At 31.2% G+C, this 23,310-nt stretch overlaps 3 protein-coding genes across 7 annotated transcripts in view; all 3 read left to right on the top strand.

The window, feature by feature from the left end:
- LOC128034697 (putative disease resistance RPP13-like protein 1) overlaps positions 1-23,310 on the top strand; it is a 75,400-nt gene that overhangs the window by 4,590 nt on the left and 47,500 nt on the right. For 3 of the 5 annotated variants that reach the window (XM_052623499.1, XM_052623500.1, XM_052623498.1), the window contains exon 2: positions 93-166. The gene's annotated coding sequence lies outside the window, so the exon portion shown is untranslated. Of the gene's footprint in view, positions 1-92; positions 642-23,310 lie in introns of those variants that run through there. The other 2 variants (XM_052623501.1, XM_052623497.1) reach the window with 2 other exon arrangements.
- On the top strand, positions 3,751-5,111 carry LOC128034698 (putative disease resistance RPP13-like protein 1). Its single transcript, XM_052623507.1, has one exon. The coding sequence runs from the start codon at positions 3,762-3,764 to the stop codon at positions 5,109-5,111; it is 1,350 nt and encodes a 449-aa protein (XP_052479467.1). The 5' UTR covers positions 3,751-3,761.
- LOC105761660 (uncharacterized) lies at positions 5,345-17,855 on the top strand. Its single transcript, XM_052624573.1, has 6 exons — positions 5,345-6,211; positions 8,622-8,663; positions 9,356-9,513; positions 11,989-12,040; positions 12,125-12,153; positions 16,964-17,855. Exons 1-6 carry the CDS (start codon positions 5,345-5,347, stop codon positions 17,853-17,855), a joined length of 2,040 nt encoding a protein of 679 aa, XP_052480533.1.

The raw sequence follows: 23,310 nt of genomic DNA on the forward strand, positions 1-23,310 counted from the left end.
TTCATAGCTTTATTTTTTATATATCTGATTGACCTCATGAACAACATGATAACAGAAACAAGTCTTATATATTTTGTATTCAATTTTTGCAGGCATTGAAGGCTAAATTGGCGAGAAATAGTGAGCTTCAACTCATCTGCTTCAGCTTATTTGATTTAGTAAAGCGGTTAGTCAATTCTCTGCAACATTTATTCAGCAAATTGAATGGTCTGTTTTCATTTGCATCTTCTAATTTCTAACCTATTTTGGTATATGAGAATGGGATTTTAGTTAAAAATATTTGACATTTCGTAGTACTATTAACCAATGGTTTTTCAGAAGAACAAGTCTTTTACGTGATAGTTTGATCCTTCCAGGATTAATGGAAGGATACAGTACACGTTACAACATGGCATTAGAGAGCTCAATTTAACACATGTAAGATAACAGAGTTCCTAAAATATTGTTCTGTCCAATCTCAAAGATGTCCATCTTAGCTTACCGAATTTCTCAGACTATGAATCCATTCAAAGTTTGTGGATAGTTATTGGCAAGGTATTTTATTTTTTATGATGTAATTCCATTGTAATCTCCAATTTTTAGTAGTGAATTTCGTTTTTTGGTTCTGCCCTTGGATGTAGGGAATATTCCCGAACCACGTATATTATTGTGTTCACTTTCTCTATTTTCTTTTTTGTGTTTCGAATTTCTTTTTCTTTTTCTCAATCCAAAACATAAATTTATTAATAAAACAACCACAATCAATGCATAGCAAATCATAAAAATTCAGATAGCCATATATATCCCAATAGTAACACTCAAAGATCAGCACAGATCAAAAGCATCAAAGCAAAATATTCAAAGAAAACAAAGCATCAAACATTATAGCCACCCACATACTTGCTTTCAAGGTAGTCATTACCACATTGGTATAAGTACCACTTTTCTATGAGAACCGGTATGTATTGGTATTAGTCTATTTTATGTATCAGTTTGAATTTATCGATATTTTTTAAAATATTTAATATATTTATATAAATAAATATACAAATATCAAATAAATTATTATAAATGAATTTCTAATATAAAACTATTCATCAATTATATAAAATATTGATTAATAAACTCCACAAGTAAAAACTCATTATTCAATAAATTTAAAATTAAGTAGAAAAAAGAAATCAAAGGATGAGGGGTTTTTCAATAAAAAAAACTGAAGGGCGAGTGAAGATTTTTCTATGATAACGAGGTGAGTGAGTTTTTTATTATATTTTAATTTTTATATCTTAAATGAAAAAGTATGCTCCAAAAAAAATTTTAAATGTTAAACTTCACTTTCTAGTGTAATAATTTTTTTATTGGTCAATTTCAATTAAATATTTAGTCTAATAGAAAATAGTTAAAAGTTTTATATTTTTTAACATTATTCATGCAGCAGCAGGTGTACTATGTTCCGGCCAATGCGAACGGTACAAACCAAAATTTTCATTAGTATGGAAAAGGGTGTTGCTTGTTGCACTATAACAGTAGAACGGCGGCACCGGCCGGTACGACTAAAACCGTGGTTTTTTATTATTATTTGAATACAATAAAATAAAGAGGTTTTTATTATTATTTTAGCCATGAATTTAAAAAACATGTGTTATATGTCCTCGTGAAATACTTGTGTTCAACGTCTCAGGTGTGGCCTAAATTCGAATCGCTCTAGTCGTGTTGTTATTAGGGCTTTGCCCTCCTATTGTAATTCACAAAAAAAAAAATCAATATTCACTAACAAAAATTTTAACAACTTTCTTCTTCGATCTACAACATTGACCATCTAATTAACTTGGACCTAAGGTGTATTATTGTACTTGTTGATGGGTATTTGTTGAATCGTTACTTGGAGTTCACTGGCTTAATTTTTTTAGGAAAAAAACATAACAAAGTAGTGACTTAGATAAAAACTTTTAAATAGTTCAGTGACTTAAATAAAATTTTTTGAATAATTCAATAATTTTTTTATAATTTTTTAAAATTAAGTGACCAAAATATAAATTTATTAATAGTTTAATAAACTTGTGTTTACTCCAAACAATTTAAGGGCCAGATTTGAACACTTTATTTTTGGGAGTTAAAAAGTAAATTGACTATTATTATATTATAATTTTTAAAGAAGTTAAAAATTTTGATGGGACAAGGTACCCCACGCTAGATTTTCCTCATGCCTTTTGAGGGAGTTGAAAATCAAATAAGGATGTGACTGACATGAGGTCACTGCTTGCGCATTTTCTTACCTGGAGTTGAAGATTCAAATGTATATTTTGTTTTTATTTAAGCAAATTTCCACAACGATAATTCGTATTATTATTTTTTATGATAATTCGTATTTCCGACTCTTTTTTATTTTTTGAGATTATTTTTACACCGAATCAAAATTAAATAATAAATCTAAAATTAATCACATCTCATTAAAGAATTTATTAAAATTAAGCCCAATAAAGATATCAAGGCCTATTATCAAACATACTTTTCTATAATATAATTAGTATAAACACACTTCTCCATAAAAAGGTTTTCTTATAATTAATTAATATAAAATGTTTTCCAAAATGGAACATTAATCACTATAATTAAGGGTTTAATTTATGATCACATCATATATTATAAAAACATGATGTAAAAATATAATTATTTTGGAGGAATGATAGTATAAAATTTATTTTGAAGTGATTTAACAAAAATAAATACAAATTTAATGATTAAAATAGATGAAAAATTAAAGAAAAACTATTCAAATAATTGCAGGGAGATGATAAACGAGAGGGTGCAATAATTTCATGGACTGAGACCTCTCTAATTTCCACTTTCGTTGTCTTTTCCCCATCAACAACCACTTGGGATCCTTTTTCACATTCCACTGCCTTCCCAATAGAGGTGCTTATGGGCCGCGTCAGGTCGGACCTATAAAAAAATTTTAGTCCGTGTCTTAAGCTCAAGCCCACCAGCCTGAAATATGAGCTTAAAATTTTGTCTAAACCTGGTTTGGGAAAAAATTCTTAAGCTCGGGTCTGGTCTATTTTTTAATAAACACTAAAATTTTTAAAAAAATTAAAAAAATATTTTTAAAAATAAAAAATATATATTTATTATATTCAGACTATGCCGGGTCTAAAAAAAAAGTAGTACCTGAGACTCGACCCGTTTTCTAAACGGACCTTATTTTTCTACTCAAATTCATATTTCAGGCCTATATTTTTACCCGAGCCCCTCTACTTCCCAACTCATAGTCTGAATTATTGGATGTATAAAAAATAGTGCCAAATTCTTCAACTTCACTAATTTTGCAGATTCCATTTCCCTTTCTTTCTTTTTTTGTTCCCTGACTTTCCATTTTGGCTTGTTCATTTCTCTCTTCATCTTCTTTCTCATAATTCCACCATGTCTGTCATTGGAGAGGCTGCTCTTTCTGGGTTCCTGGACTTGTTGGTGGGCAAATCGCTCGACTCTGCGCTCAACTTTGTTGCTGATCATAAGCAACTCCACCAGCAGCTCAAGCAGTGGCAGTCCATATTGCCTGATATCCAAGCAGTGTTGGACGATGCAGAGGAGAAGCAGATCAAGAACATGGGTGTGAAGAAATGGTTGGAGGATCTCCAGGACTTGGCTTACGATGTGGATGACATCTTGGATGAGTTCGCTTATGAAGAGCTCAAGCCAGCACTAGCAAGGTACGGAAACTCATTCCTACCTGCTTTACTGGTACTAGTTTCGCTCCCACTTCTTTCCTGTTTACGAATTCCATGATTCCGAAGGTGAAAGAGATCACTGCTAGACTGAATAGTTTGACTACTCGAAGAAGTAGTTTGGGGTTGAGTGAGATCTTGTCTCAAGCTCCAACCTCCAAGGGAAAGCAACCTAGGCTGCAACCAACTTCCGTACTGGATGGAGTTGTGGAGTATGTTGGCAGACACAAGGAGAAGACAGAAATGATTGAGTTTCTCAAAGGTGATAACTCCAACGGAGTTTCAGTCCTTTCCATCGTCGGCATGGGAGGGATGGGTAAAACAACTCTTGCTCAGCTTGTTTACAATGATGCCACCATCAACCAGTCTTTTCACCACAAAGCCTGGGTATGCGTTTCTGATAATTTTGACGCAGTTAATATAACCAGGACAATTTTAAAATCCATCGATCCTGACTCTCGTGACGAGAATGACTTGAATTTACTTCAAGTTAAGTTGAAGGAGAAGTTGTCTGGGAAAAGATTCTTGCTTGTTTTAGATGACATTTGGAACGAGAATTATAATGATTGGACCATCTTACGGTCTCCGTTTGGAGCAGGGACCCATATCATTGTAACCACTCGTCTTCAAATTGTTTCATCTATTGTGGATCCGCTCAAAGCTTTTCATTTGGATAAACTATCGGATGATGATTGTTTATCCATATTTACACAGCATGCATTAAAAGCAAGAAATTTTGATGGACATCTCCAGTTTAAAGAAATTGGAGAGAAAATTGTTAGAAGGTGCAATGGCTTACCTTTGGCTGCAAAAGCCATTGGAAGCTTGCTTCGCACGGTTAAATATCATGGAAAATGGGAAAGAATATATGAGAGTGAGATATGGAACTTACCAGAAGAGCAGTGTGGCATAATTCCAGCTTTGCGGTTAAGCTACCATCATCTTCCGTCATACTTGAAACGATGTTTTGCTTATTGCTCCATACTTCCTAAAGACTATGAATTTGAGGAAGAAGAAATTATCTTGTTATGGAGAGCAGAAGGTCTCTTGCAACAAAAAGCTATGCCTCAAATTAAAGATCTCGGAAATCAATATTTTCAAGATCTAGTGTCCAGGTCATTTTTTCAGACATCCAGTAAAGATAAGTCCCGATTCTTTCAAACATCCAGTAAAGATAAGTCCCGATTCGTAATGCATGACCTTATCAATGATTTAGCTCAAGTAGTTGCAGGGGAAATATGCTCAAAATTAGAGGGTGATAAGAAATGGAAGTTCTCAAATCGCACTCGACATTCTTCTTATATTGTTGGAACATATGACACAGTGAAGAAGTTTGAAGCATTTGATCAAGTGAATTCTCTACGTACTTTTTTACCCATAATGTGTGATATCGGGCCCCTTTTTTAACTAATGTTGTTTTGGATGATTTGTTACCAAGACTTGGCTACCTAAGGATGCTTTCTTTGAGTGGGTATATAATCACTGAGTTGCCTGATGTTTTTGAAAATTTAAAACATCTTCGCTACTTAAATTTTTCGAGCACAAAAATCAAATGCCTACCAGATTCTTTGTGCACTCTTTACCATTTAGAAACCTTATTATTAAGGTGGTGTTACAAGCTTCAAAGGTTACCTTCAAAGATGGGAAATCTTGTCAACTTGCATTATCTTGATATCAGAGGTGCGAACTCAATAGAAAGGATTCCTTTTAGAATTGATAAGCTAACGAATCTTCAAAGTTTAACTGATTTTATAATAGGGGAAGGTGATGGTAGTTATATTAGAGGTTTGAAATATTTGTCAAACCTCGAAGGTGATTTCCGTCTTTCTGGGTTGGAGAATGTTAATGGTGAAGATGCAGGGGAAAGCAAGTTATATGAGAAGCAGGGGATTGATCGACTGGTATTGCATTGGAGGAAAAAGTTTGAAAATGCTTCAAGGAATAAAGAAGTTGAAGAATGGGTGTTGGACTCTCTTTGTCCTCCAAAAAAGCTTGAGCAACTCGTCATTGAGAATTATGGTGGTGCAAAATTCTCTACTTGGATTGCAGATCCTTCCTTCAAAAATATGTTGTCATTGGAGCTTCACGACTGTAAAAATTGCAAATCTCTACCATCGATTGGAAGGTTGTTGTTGTTAAAAGATCTTTCAATTAGTGGTTTGGATCAAGTACACAAGATTGGTGCTGAGATGTTTGGAGAAAATCAATCAAATACTTTTGCATCATTAGAGTCTCTGCGTTTTGGCAATATGCTGAATTGGGAGGAGTGGGACCTATGTGAAGATGATGAGCAAGTATCGAAATTCCCCAGCCTTCGTTTTCTTTCAATCAGAAAATGTCCTCTATTGCTGGGAAGGTTGCCAACCATCCTTCAATCCTTGCGGACGCTTGAAATCTACAACTGTAAGAGACTGGTAGTTTCAATTTCTTGTTTTCCCTTGCTGCGTAAAATATGGGTTGAAGGGTGTGAAGAATTGGTGGATGAAGGTTCTTTGTCGGTACAGAAGGTTACCTCCTTTAAAAGTTTGTGTGTTTCAAATATTTTAAGCAGAAAACCTCTTTTCTATGAGAATCGGTATGGATTGGTACTAGTCTATTTTATGTACCATTTTGAATTTATCGATATTTTTAAAAATATTTAATATATTTATATAAATAAATATACAAATATCAAATAAATTATTATAAATAAATTTTTAATATAAAACTATTCATCAATTATATAAAATATTGATTAATAAACTCCACAAGTAAAACTCATCATTCAATAAATTCAAAATTAAGAAGAAAAAAAGAAATCGAAGGATGAGGGGTTTTTCAATAAAAAAAGCTGAAGGACGAGTGAATATTTTTCTATGATAACGAGGTGAGTGAGTTTTTTTTATTAATTTTAATTTTATATTTTAAAAGAAAAAGTATGCTCTAAAAAGTTTTAAAGGTTAAACTTTACTTTCTAGTGTAATATTTTTTATTGGTCAATACATTTCAATTAAATATTTAGTCTAATAGAAAATAGTTAAAAGTTTTATATTTTTTAACATTATTTATGCAGCAGGTGTACCGTGTTCTGGTCAATGTGAATGGTACAAACCAAAATTTTCATTAGGATGGAAAAGGGTGATGCTTGTTGCGCTATAATAGTAGAACGGCGGCACCGGCCGATACGACTAAAACCATGGTTTTTTTTATTATTTGAATACAATAAAATAAAGAGGTTTTTATTATTATTTTAGCCATGAATTTAAAAAACATGTGTTATATGTCCTCGTGAAATACTTGTGTTCAACGTCTCAGGTGTGGCCTAAATTCGAATCGCTCTAGTCGTGTTGTTATTAGGGCTTTGCCCTCCTATTGTAATTCACAAAAAAAAAAAATCAATATTCACTAACAAAAATTGTTAAAACACATTAATAATCTATAAATAATTAAAAACCACTTTTTATATTTGAAAAAGAAACCCAAAGCAAAAATAAAATCCATTTTGAGTTGAAGTGCCAAAAACAGCAGAGTAAAAAGGTAGAGAAATTAAGAAAATAGAAAGAAAAAGAAAAAGAAACTAAAGCTATAATAAATAGAGTTTCCATAGTTGGATAAATGCTAGATATAGTATCAAATCTGTCACCTTTCAAGATTTCACCCTAATTTTGGTCACATATCTTCTTTTTCCATATCATTTTCCATTTCCATTTCCATTTAAGAAAACAATTGTTATATATAAACATTACTTACTTATTTTCTTTTCTCTTAAAAAGAATCCTTTTACAATCCCTAAATTTTTGCCTTATTTTCTTTGATCTGTTTGTTGTTATAAAAACCTTTGGTTTTTTTCAAAATTTAAGAAAAAAAATATCTGGGGTTTATCTTTTCTTTTAAAAATTTCCGGGAAAAGTAAAGGAATGAAGAAAATTTTGAGATGGGTAGAGGGAAAATTGAAATAAAAAAGATAGAAAATTTGAATAGCAGGCAAGTAACGTTTTCAAAGAGGCGAAATGGGTTGTTGAAGAAAGCTAAAGAATTGTCCATTTTATGTGATGCAGAGGTTGGGGTTATTATTTTTTCAAGCACCGGCAAGGTCTATCAATGGTCCAGCACTAGGTATATCATATAGTATAATACTTATATATATTATAGATGATTTTTAATAATCGAAATCTGGGTTTTTTCAATTTTTAATTTTAGCAATTTTTTTTTGTAAGCATGAAAGTAAGTTGACCTATAATTTGATTAATTTCCATTATTTTTCTTTTCTTAATAATTGGCTATCCTCTCAATATTGAATTAATATAAAGTAGTTTAAGTTTCGTTTCAGTTAAAATTTCATTGTGTTTTGATCTGTTTTAGTTAATATCGACTTATATGAGTGTATATTAGTTTGTAACGGTCTATAAAACTTATATATATTAGTTTTTAACCGTACATGGATGTACAACCACCCACCAATAGGCGACTTGAGCGTCTTGCCCTTGGTGAGATTCGAACCCCTAACTTATTGAATATAGGTCAATTGTTGAGGTATATGGTACCACTTGACTACAGATCAGTTCTTCCGAGAGAAATCTTCAAAGTATCATTCTCGGATGCGCCGATCCAATCCCTCAACATTATTAAAGTTGCTATGCTTCATCATTTGAAATAAATTAATATTTTCGTCCATAAATTATCTCTAATTTTAATCAATATTAACTCCAAACAAACATAATTTAAGTATATTTAGTAACTCTCCTACAAACACAAACTTAAAATAATTTCATTAGGAGCCTAATTGTGAGCTCTAGAAACTGAAGTTTTATTGTTGTAGGAGTAAATTCTAATGGAGCAGCTTAAAAGATCTAGATTACAGGTACATTTTACTTTTGAAATAATTGTAATTAACATTTAATGCTAATGATTTCTGGTTTAATATTTGTATATTTTCAGGAACAGAAGACTATAATGGAGAATGAAGATCTACGCAAACAGGTACGTAGGTCAAACGTATAATCAACTGCTACACACATGCACACATGTATTTACATATATATATATATAAGAGTAAACTATTTGTCACCAACAGTTAAATCACTAACAGAAAGATAATTTAATGGCTTTTAAAATTAGTATAATAGCAATTTTAACTCTCAACATTTCTACTGTGTCAATTTAGTCTTCATTCTAAAAATTTAACTCTCAACATTTACACATTCTATAATTTAGTCTTTTTGCAGTTTTGCTTTTTTTGTGACATTGAGTGTTAATTTAATATATTTTGATAAAATTGAGCTGGATAAATTTATTTTTTAGCTTTTAAGCTGTTAAAAGGTCACACAAAAAAATTGTAAAAAACACTAAATTACACTACATGTAAATGTTGAGAGATAAACTTTTTAGAGTCAAGACTAAATCGACACAATGTATAAATGTTGAGGGTTAAAATCGCTATAATGCCAATTTTAAAACCTGCCACGTAATCTTTCCATTAGCCATTAGCCATTTAATAACGGATGACAAAAAGGACAAAATCATGACAATTTTGTAACTTTTTATAATTGGGTAATCAAAAAATAAACTTACCGATAATTGGGTGATTAGTAGTGTAGTTTAGCTTATATATAATATTAAGATTTTGGAGTGTGTAATATTGTATTTTGTTGATTATTGAATGTGGTTTTAAGGTTGAGGAATTGAGACAAAAAAGGAGCTCGAATATACTAGAATTGAATCCATTGCTGGAAAGAAGACTTGAACATTCACCAAATAATTCAAAGGCTGATGATAATAATAGTGCATCAGATGATGACAACCATCTCTCAGACACTTCCTTGCACTTAGGGTACGTATGTATGCATGTTTCATTTCATGTTTTCTTTTGGTCAAATTTCACTATTAGTCCTTATATTACGCATAAGTTGTAAGTTTAGTTCATGTACTTTAATTTGGTCGTCAATTTGATCGTTTTAGTCTTTATGCTTTTCAAATTTGATATTTCAATATTGACTCAAACGATAGTAGTTAAATTCATTAACTAAAATAATGTGACCTTTTATGAGTATTATATGAAAATAACAAGTTAATATGATAATATAATTTTTATATCATATTTTTAAAATAGTATAGTTTAACTTAATAAATTTAATAGTTACTGTTTGATGAAGATTGAAATTTTAAATTTTAAAAAGTATAGTGACTAAAATAACCAAATTAAAATACATAAACTAAATCCATGACTTATACATAGTGTAAGAATTAATAATAGAATTTGACCCTTTTTTTTCATTTTATTTGGTAAACGAATCTAATATAACGAACTTAAGTAAATTTTTATATCAAAATCGAGCTCTACATTGAAACTGAAACTTGATCTAACTTGAGTCAAGCTTCGAGTCCTAGTTGTTAAATTGAACTCAAGCTTTTTTTAACTTTAGCTAAAACCTCAAGAATCCACCTTTAAAAGTGAGTGCGAGTGAACTATTTAAATCATGTTTCTTAGTTTCACCTTGACGAGTATAAAAGATATGATCTTTTAAATACATGCAAAATTTTATAAACTGTTTTACATATCTATGTCAAATATTACCCAAAGGTGTTCTAGAAGAACAAGTATTTACGTAATAGTTTATAGATCTTCGTGGTTATTGAGTAAGGATATCAGTGTCAACAGATTTCATAACCACTATGAACATGGTATTGATATAAGGATATCAGTGTCAACAGATTTCATAACCACTATGAACATGGTATTGATCCTTACAGGAAGGATACACTACACACCACGGCATGGCATTAGAGAGCTCAATTTAGGCATTAACACAACGAAATCATTAGAAGGCTACTTTTGAGCTGCATCAATTCACTTGATGAGAATTTACATTTTTGATCATGTGGATTGTGTGGAATCAAGGTAGAAAAATTGGTGAGAAAATGGCCTTGAATTAACCCTTTCATAATACCAATGCTACTTGAAACTTTTCATTTTTTGTTTAATCTATAAACCGAGACTCTAATGATTAGCATTATCATACTCTTATAGGGCACTTCAAGGAAACCTTCATAAAAAGAAGTGAAGGAGCCAAATATGTTATTTATTTAGCCTTCTACATTCACTCAGCTTTGAGAACCACAAAATTTGATGGGGGGTTAAAAGCCAAATGGTACCAGAGTTGCAAAGTCTACCGTCGATGACCTTTTAGAACCTTGCTCAAAGTTTGTGAATGGTTATTATGGTGAGGTATTTTATTTTATGATGTAATTTTCATTCTTGGTTCTGCCTGTTGTTCTAAGGAATAATATTCCCGAACCACATTGTGTTCTCTTGTTATATTTTCTTTTCACACAGCCAGCATGATATTTTATTTAGCGATTTAGCATGATTGGTCGATCAATCTGTAGGGATAAAATCACTAGAAATGAGAGCTGTGATTAAGAGGGGAAGTCAAGAAAACTAGCGTAGCTACCTTAGGGGAAATGTGTGTGTTAGTGTGTGAGAGTAATCTAATTCCCTAGCAAGAAGCTAAAAGAGTCGAGAGATCATCAGGCGTTTAATTTTAGATTACCCTAGTGTTAGTTTCTCACAAAACCACATGATTAGGCTTTTATTCGTCTCAATTAAGATTTAGGCTGTTGGCTCTTTTTAATGATAAAATCAGATTAGATCAAATTTTAATTCAAGTGAATAAGAACAAAGTTTCAAATTACAAATCTAGATATGTCAAATAAAATGGAAATGTAGAGAATTTTTTTTCTTTAAATTTGTGCAGTGCTCATGATATTTAATGGCAATACTAAATTTATGCGTATATTCATATATTTTTCATCGGCAACATTTATTAAGCAATTTGAATGTTCTGTTTTCATCGGCAGCTTTTGATTTCTAAGCTTTTTTTTGCGTATATGTTTGATTAACTCTTATATCGTCCTCGTCCTTAAGGATCCTTTGCTTTGTACTATATGGCATGGGCTTGGAGCAATCGCTCAACTGCAATTGTTATGCCTTATGTATATGGGAATGGGATTTAGTTAAAAACATTTGACATTTCATTGTACTATTGAAGGATGTTTAGTTGGCTTTCCTCGGTATTTGTACTTTTATGTGTGCACTTCTCTTCTTGATGCATCGGTTGAGCGCAATCGTTGTGATTATGGATGGGATGGATCATCACCAAATTTTCAGAGCATCCCTCATTTTCTCATGCTCAGACCACATGTATGGTAGTTGTGATATGTTATTTGATCATTTTGACAGGCTAGCTATCTGAAGCTTCAAAGCTAAATGTGTCACAGCGGGTTTTCAATCATTCTTTACATGAAGATTCCCTGCTTTGGAAGGCTTCAACAGTGATGTTATCAGTGTTTATGATAGGGTAAGTAGAGGTTGTTCTTCCGGTATTCCCCTCTTCTGTTGGAGTTGTAGATATGCTTTTTTATTCCTTGTTTTTCTTTTACAGGCATTTGGATCCATGGAAGAAAAAGAATGGTGAGAAAATGCCATAGGAGCAACTCTTTCAAAATACACCTAGTACCTGAAACTTTTCAATATTTTTTGTGCTCAATCTTAAGTTGAAACTCTAATGATTAGCATTCTAATGTTCTTCGAACAAACTTCAAAGGATATTACAGTATTGCTTTTTACATTTTGAGATTGAGAAAATGTTGCTCATATGTTATTTATTATGGCTAGGTCTTTTCCAAAATGTGGAAAGTTGTCTTCTTCCTTAGTTGGCCTCAAAATCATCCTTCATTGATCATCTATTCCAACAAATTCTTAAGAAGCACTTTTAGACTCGCTATTTGTCATCTTCTTTTTATAACATATTCAACAATATCTTTAATGTACTCGAATTCAAGCTTAGCAAATAAACCAAAAAAAAAAAAGAAAGTTAAATATATAAGAAAATGAAAAGAAACTATATAGATGCTTGTCGAATTTTCCACCTATATGCCACCCAATTAATTTACAGACTTCAACAAAGGCAGTTTTCCATCGCTTCACTTCATCAACAGGCCTCTTTGATTCATGGTCATCAAAGTATGTCTTGATACTCCCACTAAGATGCTGAACCTCAGAGGGATCAACATGGTAAAAGATGGGAAGAACAATATGTCCTTGAGTGCGCTTGCGGTCCACAATGTCAGAGAGTTCGGCTAGGCATGATTTTGAAGAAGCGTAGTGTACAGAAACAGGATTAAACAGTCAGTTTAATCACCCATTGCAGTGCTGCATCATATGAATGGGATCCTTAAACAATCAGTTTCATTTAGTGTGGTTTTCACGGGTTCATATTGCAGTGGACTGAATGTATAATTCAACAGGATTAAACCTGAAATTATAGGAAGAATATAAGGTGACAGAATAGTTAGTTCTTAGTGAATAAGTCACTGATTACCAATTCCAATAGTTCAATCCAGAAACAGAGTTCATCCTGGTTGGTTGTAATTTAATTAAAGCCCCTCATTTTCTATCACAGACAAGTTTTCCTTTTTAATTATGTCCACTTTTAGGGGTAAAGGACGAGAGTGGTCCACGATTTCCCACATACCTTATGTTGTATCAAGGTATGAAACCGTTTTAAACATTGGCTGTTTTAGTTCCATGTATCTGACTGTCCTCAGGAACAAGATGATAATAGCAATCAGTCGTATATATTTTGTATTTAATTTTGCAGGCACTGAAAGCTAAATTCAACTGATTTGCTATAGCTTATTTGATTTAATAAAGCGGTTACTTAATTCTCTGCAACATTTATTCAGCAAATTGAATGCTCTGTTTTCATCTGCATCTTCTAATTTTTAAGCTTCTTGATAATGGGACATTCTAGACCATAGTTGTGTTAAAATTTTAAAATTGAAATTATTATAGTATCAAAATTTATATAATTATATTATACTTTACATTTGTAAGATTTACACTAACCATGTAATCAAGTCAAAAGCTTAACTTGAAAATTTTGAGCTAATTTAAAATTCGATACTCAAAATTTAACTCAAGTTCAATCAAATTTCACTTTTAAAGCTTGAGCTTGATTTGAGATAAAGCTTGAATAACAAAATTAAAATTTGACTTATAATTCAAGCTTGAATTGAGAACTTTTGATACTAATTAAAATAATAATAATAAACTCTATAAGTTTGTGAATTCATTTAATTGAGCTTAAAATTTGACTGGTTGTTGCTCTTGATGTTCTCTTAAGAAATCGGAGGTTTAGAAAATTAGAATCATGAGCGTGAATATCATTATCTTTGAAGGCTTTTCTAAAGAGCCGACCAATTAAACACTCAATTGAGATTGTAGGAGGAAGGTTTTCTAAAGAGAATATAGAAGAAATTTAGATGAGAAGATGAAAGCTAATGAGTAACTTTGAAAACTGCCATGCATGGTATTTATAGGGATTTCATTGGCTTAATATAGCAAAGGTAAGTTGATTCAATTAGCTAAAACTAGTTTGAAAATAGTTCAATGAATTTGGACTTAATTAAAAATAGCTTCAATCGATTAAATTATATTTAGCATGATTAAATATAGGTGTTACAAGTTAACTTTTCTTTAACTCTCAAAACTTCAATAAAAATAAGTCCAAAACAAAAAGGCTCGAATGTGCACGAGTCTACTCTCTCAATTTGATTCTTATTAAGTTCAAAGAAGTATAATGACTTAATAAATAATGACTCAAGATCTTTTTTAGCAATGTGAGATTTTTGTAGTTCTTTGAAATAAATGAAAACTTCCAATAATTTCCCACATATTTCAAAGATTTAATTTATAAGTGAGTGTTTCAATATATTGCAATAATCATATTGTCATTTGTACTGTGAACCAGAATTTTTAACAAATGAGACATGATTTACTTTAATAATTGATGAAATAAGTTTTTGAACTAATTATTTAATTTCCAAATTAACTTTTTCACTTATCACATTATATTTATGATTCATTCTTCAATGCGATTGTGTGCTAATAGGTCATGCACGTGCCTAGTTTTTATGAGTGCTCTAAAGATTGCCAAAGATCTCATAGAAGCGGCCTCTCTACACACTCATATAGGCCAACCCATTAAGTGTATACTACATAGCAATACACCACCTATAAAAGATATGGATGATATTAAAAGTTTTTACTCGTCCTCACCATCCGTGTAGTTATTTGTTTAAGTATTGTTTAAATCAACCACTTAATTGGACACGTCAATGTGTTTTTTTGGTAGATCGAATACGGCAATCGATAGTATTGATTCTTTATTAAAACCAAAGGAATGAACTCATTTGGTGCCAAAACAACCTTATGAGACGATAGTATCTATCTCCTAAACCAGAAAAATAACAAATACTGAAATGAAGGTTTTAAAGTACGATTTCGAATCTTACGACTCTCTCCCAAATTGAGTCTTGACTTAAAGCTAGATGGGAATTTTAATTACTCATGAAATTAAGCATACTAGTGTAGAGGGTTCAACAAAAATTAAATAAAAGAAATAAACAAATAAAAGAAAGGGAAAAAAAAGGGGGGGAGGGTGGCGTGGCGGCACAATATTGTGCAAGAGAAAGAACAGAATTAGAAAGGGAGAAGAAAAGAAAGCAATTGAATTGCTGTCCCTTTTAGACTATATATAAATCTCAAAATGCCTAATCCTACTTAAATTCTTTAATCTAATCCAACATTAAAGTGTTATCTAAAAATATATCAAAAGATAAAATACTAGAAAATTAAAATATTATCCTAACCAAAAATTAAAACTACTCTCTTTCTTTTCCGAACCCTATATAATGGCTTTGTGATTAAGGTTGTTCACTATCCCAGATATGATTTGGGTTTGAGGCACGTTAGTCGTGTTTGTTATTCGGGTTTTGTCATGTTATTGTACCAAAAAAAGGACAGATCATGTCCCAAAACTTTTACGACAACTTGCATTTCTGACTTTTTTACTTTCTAAGTTTGCTTTTGCACCTAATCAAAAATCAAATAATAAACCCAAAATTAGTGATATCTCATTAAAGAATTTATCAAATTTAAGCACAATAAACATGTAAATTGAGCCTATCATTAAATATACTTTTCTATAATATAATTAGTTTAACACACTTTCACATAAAATGATTTCTCATAATTAACTAATATAAAAATGTTTCCCAATAAAAATTAATTTCTTGACTTTAACGGAAAAATGCAAGCTTAATAACTATAATTAAGGGTTTAATTTATGATCATATCATATATTATAAAAAATTATGTAAAAATATAATTACAAGAGAGAAAAATATAAAGATTGGTGACGGATTTAAAAACTAAGTTAATTTAAATACATATAATTACAAGATAATTATTTATGCTATGATAAAATGTCTAATTAAATTTGATACATCAAATCGAGTGACACAAAGTCAATTGGTAAAAGCATGAAAAATCTAATGTTATTATTTTGTTAAATATAGAGATGATTACATCATTTCAACATTTCTTATAAATTCATTTTCTCAATTAAAACTATTTCTTTTTTTTTCTCAAAACTAAACTACTCATTATTATTCACTAATTTCTAATTATTAGAAAAAATTCTATCCATCTTTTTAAAATATTATTATTTCTCAAAATATAAAATTTATATATAAAATATTATTTTAAAATTTAAATTTATATATAATATATTATATTTTTACATGTGTGACAATTTCTAATTACTAATTATGCGGTTTTCACAAGCTTTTCTTTTGTAGATAGACTCATTCTAAATGAGCTTAAAATATGAAAGGGTTTAGATAAAAGAACTAGGCTTGAAATATAAGTTTAGACAAAAAAAATTAAGCTTATTTAAAATGAGCCATGCTTGGGCTCCAAAATTAAAATGGCTAAGCCCAAATCATTTTCTACTCTATCATATATGTATAGAATGTAATTTATATAAAATTAAATTAAATTAAATATATAATATTATAATGTAACATTAAAAGATATATTTAAATTTTAATAAAAAATTCACCAACAAAATAAAATAAAATATTCAATTAAAAATAATATACATTTTAAAAAGAATTAAAATGGGATGAAATTTTGGAAATTTAAAGATGTCATTCTGGGTGCCTTTTTTAACTAATGTTGTTTTGGTTGATCTGTTGTCAAGACTTGGCTACTTAAGGGTGGTAGCTTTGAGTTGGATCACTGAGTTGCCTGATGTTTTTGAAAATTTAAAACATCTTCGCTACTTAAATTTTTCTCAGACCCCTATCATATGCCTTCCCGATTTTTTGTGCACTCTCTACCATTTGGAAACTTTATTATAAAAAAATTGTTCCAGGCTTCAAAGGCTACCTTCAAAGATGGGAAATCTTGTCAACTTGCATTATCTAAAGATACAAGGAAAAAAAAAAGTTGAAGAATGGGTGTTAGACTCGCTTCATCCTTCGAAAAAGCTTGAACAACTCGTCATTCAGAATTATGGTGGTGCAAAATTCTCTACTTGGATTGCAGATTCTTCCTTCAAGAATATGTTGTCATTGGAGCTTCACAACTGTAAAAATTGCAAATCTCTACCATCGATTGGAAGGTTGTTGTTGTTAAAAGATCTTTCAATTAGCGGTTTGGGTCAAGTACACAAGATTGGTGCTGAGTTGTTTGGAGAAAATCAATCAAATGCTTTTGCATCATTAGAGTTTCTGCGTTTTGGCAATATGCTGAATTGGGAGGAGTGGGACCTATCTGAAGATGATGGGCAAGTATCGAAATTCCCCAGCCTTCGTTTTCTTTCAATCAGAGAATGTCCTCTATTGTTGGGAAGGTTGCCAACCATCCTTCAATCCTTGCAGAGACTTGAAATCTATGAGTGTAAGAGACTGCTAGTTTCAATTTCAAGTTTTCCCTTGCTGTGTGAATTAAGCGATAAAGGGTGTGAAGAATTGGTGGATGAAGGTTCTTTGTCTGTACAGAAGGTTACCTCTTTGAAATACGTGTATCTTTCAAATATTTCAAAGTTTAATATTTCAGCAGAGAGGATAATGTTGAGATTTGCAAACTCTGAAACATTGAACATCTATGGTTGGAAGGAGTTGGGATCTTCATCGCAAAATGGGTTAAGCATAGTTGGGCATCTTTCATCGCGATTAGGAATTGTCTGCAATTGGTCTCTTTGGAAACGGAGGAGGAGATATTGCAACTTGACAAGATTCCAGGTGTTGAATCTCTGGAGATAAGGGCTTGTGAAAGGCTCAATAGACTACCGAACGTCTTACATGCTTTCCCATTTTCCCATTCATTACGACAATAGAACTTGAAAAGTGTCCAGGCTTGGTTTGTTTTGCAGAGAGTAACTTTCCTCCTGCTTTAAAAGAGCTGAGTATTGAGAATTGCGTGAATTTGCAATATTTGGTTGATGAAAAAGAAAATAATAATAAGAGTATGAGTAGCAACACTTGTTTTCTTAAGCACTTAGTAATAAGAAGCTGTCCATCTCTAATATGGTTATCATCAAGGGGCGATGTATGCAATCGGCTTCAAATTCAACTCATCTGCTTCAGCTTATTTATTTAGTAAAGCGGTTAGTCAATTCTCTGCAACATTTATTCAGCAAATTAGATGTTCTGTTTTCATTTGCATCTTCTAATTTCTAAGCTATTTCGGTATATGAGAATGGGATTTTAGTTCAAAATATTTGACATTTCGTAGTACTATTAACCAATGGTTTTTAAGAACAAGTCTTTTACGTGATAGTTTGATCCTTCCAGGATTAATGCAGGGATACAGGACACGTTACAACATGGCATTAGAGAGCTCAATTTAACACATGTAAGACAGCAGAGTTCCCAAAATATTGTTCTGTCCAATCTCAAAGATGTCCTTAGTTTTTCGAATTTCTCAGATCATGAACCAATTCAAAGGCTGCATCAATTCACTTGGATGAGGAATTGCTTCTTTGGTCATGTGGATTGAGCGACAAAAACAAACTCACTGTGTAAGTGATTGACTATGTGACTTTATTTATTTCGCTTTTACTTAGAGGTACAAAATACTTTATTTTCTAGCCAAAAATAGCAGTGACTAAGTGACTCACTATATCTCGACTCTTTTGCTTTTGACTTTGTGGTACGAGTTAAATGAATCAAATGATATATATACGTAGAAGTTTGGAACTAGTTTCATTGCAGCTCTTTTTTAATGTTGCTTTTCAGCTTTCCGGTCGGGTAGATAGGCATATTTTCTGTCAATCTTTTTATGAATTTCCCCTGCTTTGAAAGGCTTCAACTGTGATGTTATCAATGTTTATGATAGGGTAAGTATAGGTTATATGGAGAATTTGTTGTTCTGACATTCCTTGCCTGTGTTGGAGCATATTTTGGTGCTTGGTATATAGTTGTAGTCGAGGAGCCAAATATGTTATTTATTTAGCCTTGTACTTTCGTTCAGCTTTGGGAACCATGAAATTGGTGGCAGATAAAAGGCCAAATAGTACCACTGGGGAGGTGTACGTACCTTTGGGTGATAAACCCTTGAATGGTGGGCATCCAAAGAGGGCAATACCAGCTCATGGGCACAACAACCGCACAACGTGGTAAGTTTGGTTTCTAATGCTTTTAGTATCAACTATTTCTATCTAAACAAATCTTGAATCTGTCTTAGGTCTCCATTGATGATTGATAAGAGGCTAGGATGCTTTAAATAAAGTATTGTTTTTGACATTTTGAGATTGTTGGTCACTTGTTATTTATTATTGCCAGGTATTTCTCAAAACGCGGAAAGTGTATAGCTGATGTGCATTTAGAAAATTGCTCCAAGTTTGGGGATAATTATTGGCGAGGTATTTTATTTTATTTTATGTGTATAGCTACCCACAATACTAACTCAGCATGGTTTAACCCATTTATTTGCAAACAAGTATGCCACATAGTTGCTTTCAAGGTAGCCATTACCACATTGGTGGATGCACCACTTTTCTATGAAAATCGGTACGTATTAGTACTAGTTTATTTCATGTACTATTTCGAAGTTATCGATATTTTTAAAATATTTAATATATAAATAAAATTTAAATATAAAATATTTATCAATTATATAAAATATTGATTAATAAACTTCACAAATAAAAATTCATCATTCAATAAATTCAAAATTAAGAAGTAAAAAAGAAGTCGAAGGATGAGGGGTTTTTTCAATAAAAAAAAAGTTGAAAGGCGAGTGAAGATTTTTCTATGATAATGAGGTGAGTGAGTTTTTTTTATTATATTTTAATTTATATCTTAAATGAAAAAGCATGTTCCAAAATTTTTTTTAATATTGTTGATACCAACTGAGTTAAGACTCAGTCGACAATAATAATTACATTTCTAATTTTTTTTTTGTTAAATAAGCAGAAGTTGCAAGGAATTGAGGCAGGGGTGGAGCCAAGGGGGCTGGCAGGGGGCCCGATCCCCCCTAAATTGGAAAATTTCACCTTTAGTTCTTTTATAATTTAAAATTTTTTAAATTAGTATGTGGCAAAATTATACTTTGACCCCCTCAAGAATGAGAAAAAAATGATATAATCCTTTAAAAATTATAAAGATATAAGTTATTAAAATAGGAAAATTTCATTTTTGCATCGTAAAAATATACAACTTTATTTCAACCTCCTCTGATTTTTTTTAAAGCTCCGCCCCTGAATTGAGGTGAACACCATGAAAGAGGAGTATTTAAGGCTACACACAACATACGTGTATGTCAATTTCAATTCCATTTTTTGTTATTTATACTATATTTAATTATCTAATTGAGTTGGAGTCACAAGTTTAACTAAAGATCAATTTAGTTAAAAATAACTTAAAAAAGTGGCTTCTATTTAAAAGGTACAAATAATATTATGAGTTTGCTTTTTGTCTTTTTATTTATGTGTTTATATAAAATCTATAAAAAGATAGTTTAAATCCAAAATAAATTATTAGGATACTCATATCTTCAAAGTCTTAACTTTGTCATTTCAACTAAGCTGTTTTTCATCCAGATACATGCGTGTTACACAATCGAAAATGGGAAAGAAAATGAAGAGGAAATTACAAATAATAACTAATGAGTTAGAAATGAATCTTCAAGTTTATGTTAATTGAATTTGAATGTGACTGATAAATAATATATGAATTTATATCTTCATATACACATCTGAATTTGCATAAAATAGGACTGATCAAAAATGAAAAAGAAATTAAAAAAAAATCAGAGCGACGTAGTTGGAAAAAGGCATAAATAAATAATAATTATAGATTATTATATTTATAATCTTCTCATATTTAGTGTAGATTATATATATCATTTTACTATATATATAGCATGTATATTAGAAATACATAAAAAGATTAATGGATATCTTAAGGGACAAAATAATAATTTTAAAAGATAGAATACGGTTGTGTAGAGTAATTATTTATTTGTTAATGGGGACGGCTTATTCGAGAGAAGTCTTTGAAGTGTCGTCTTTGGGGATGCCGATCCAGTCTCTCAACAACAGAAGGTATTGTCCCCTGTGAGAGGGTTTTGTCCCCCACTCCGTGGAGAGCCATGTACTACTCACAAAAAGGGGTGCCTTAACCGTATGTGGACTTGTGATCACCACTAAGAGGCGACATGAGAGTCTCACCCTTGATGAGATTCAAACCCTTAATCTATTGAATATAGGTCAATTGTTGAGGTGTATGGTACCACTTGAGCTACAGATCGACTCTTCTGAGAGTAGCCTTCAAAGCATCATCCTCGGTACACCAATCCAGTCCCTCTACATTATTAAAGTTGCTCTTCATCATTTGAAATAATTCAATATTTTCATCCATAATTTATCTCTAATTTTAATCAATATTATTTTCCAGAAAATAATTTCTTTAAAATATTTTTCAATTTTTGACGGTTGCAAAAAATTTGGCAACAAAATATATATTTTACTGTTGCGCGGAAGGGGCAACCCTACGGTTTTTACTCTTTTGCCCTTGCATATTTACTATTTTTCCTTTTTGTTAATGCTATAAATAGAGAGTCATTATGGTTCGGGTCAATTTTGGGTTTAAGTTGTTTCATGTTTGAGCTATTTTGGGTTATGACCATTTGAGTTTGCCATTCAAGTTTTTCAAATAAGGTCATCTCAAATTTATGTCATCTTGGGTTTGAATCATTTTAAGCACCAATTATTTTCGAATTTGAGACAAAATTAACATAATAGATAACATGTATGAGTAGATTAACAAAATAGAACCTAAACTCTAATACCTCTAATATAAAACTAATTGCTTTGGTATAAAGGCTATATTCTTTTGTCCAAATTCATTTGAATTTGGATAAATTCATTCTAGATGTATTTATATGTTTTATTAATTTTAAAATATTTTTATAATTTTTCTAACATAGTATGCCACATCAGCCCATCTGACATGTCAGCACCATTTGGCATGTGGAGAATTTGAAAGGCTTCACCTTCTCTCCTTTTGCATTTACAGTGATGTTTTCAACCCAAAAAGAAAGTAGGACATGTGTGTGGTTGCTATATTAATTGTGTCAATTAATCATGATGTTTAATGGCAATATTAAATTGAACCAAAACTACAATAGGCTTTAAAGTGAATGGAAATAATAAATTGATATATGGGCATTAGATGGCATTGTGATCGAGATCAGGGTTTAATTGAATGGGAATTAGATTGGCATCGTCGTCATCGTTTTCCTTAAAGGAAAATTGGAATTTCAGAAATGGCAGAGAGATTTCATCAAAATTCAAAAGCCAAGGTCCCACCCTTAATACACTTTGGTTATAATCACCCTGCTATTTCTTCAATATGACCTGTTCAATAGTTTCCCTTCCACATTGTCTATCATCTTTAATACCAGAAATTGAGTAGGAACTGGAACTTCACTATCATCCTTGCAATGGTCCTTTCTATTTGGCCATCTTCCATCTTCTTCTCTAAAACTATATAAATTTGTCATACATACTAATCTTTCAACTCAAGAATAACTAATTTCTAGAGTACTGATTCAGTAATGAATTAGCTATACATTAAAATATTTACTTATGAGCCAATGAGGTTTGTTGGTGTTGGCAAAGTTGGGCCTCGAGTGCCCAAATTTGAGTTTCATAATATGTAAATATCATGTGTGAGTTCTTTCCTATATTTCACTCGTAATGTTATTTGTTTGTATTTGATTAGATTTTAATCTTTTTGTATTATATACTAAGTTGATTCTAGCTAGTTGGCCAGACATAAAGTATTTGTAATTGTATTTTTTTTTTTGTTAATTATACTTGTAAGTTCCATCAATTATGGGAAAGTGATTAGGGTTTTTAAATTATTTTATTAAAGATAAAGATTACTTTGAAAAAAAAGAGAGACCCTAAATACTTTGCTAAGGAAAAGAAAAAGAGACCTCACATGCATTAGGGAAAAAAGAAGATTGAATAGGTTGGTATAATTGAAACCCATGGACTGTGGACAAGCAATCATCATCAAATCTAGATGTAAATTTTAGTTTAGAAAAATTGAAAATTAAATTAAGCTAACCCCAACAAAAAATACCAATAACTAAACGATCACGATTTCATAAATATAATAATAGAAACAATCTCGTTTAATCGGTTCGGTCGATTATTTTGGTTAATCACTCTAGAAAGAAATGTAATTGAGTTAGGTTTAAGTCAAT

This window comes from Gossypium raimondii, chromosome 11 (genome assembly GCF_025698545.1).
Source record: "Gossypium raimondii isolate GPD5lz chromosome 11, ASM2569854v1, whole genome shotgun sequence".
NCBI lineage: Eukaryota > Viridiplantae > Streptophyta > Magnoliopsida > Malvales > Malvaceae > Gossypium > Gossypium raimondii.

Coding starts and splice junctions, on each gene's coding strand:
- LOC128034698 (XM_052623507.1), top strand. CDS start 3,762: ATGATTCCGAAGGTGAAAGAGATCACTGCTAGACTGAATAGTTTGACT.
- LOC105761660 (XM_052624573.1), top strand. CDS start 5,345: ATGGGAAATCTTGTCAACTTGCATTATCTTGATATCAGAGGTGCGAAC. Junction 9,514..11,988: donor GACACTTCCTTGCACTTAGG/GTACGTATGTAT, acceptor CTTTACATGAAG/ATTCCCTGCTTTGGAAGGCT. Junction 12,154..16,963: donor TCCATGGAAGAAAAAGAATG/GTGAGAAAATGC, acceptor AAATTGTTCCAG/GCTTCAAAGGCTACCTTCAA.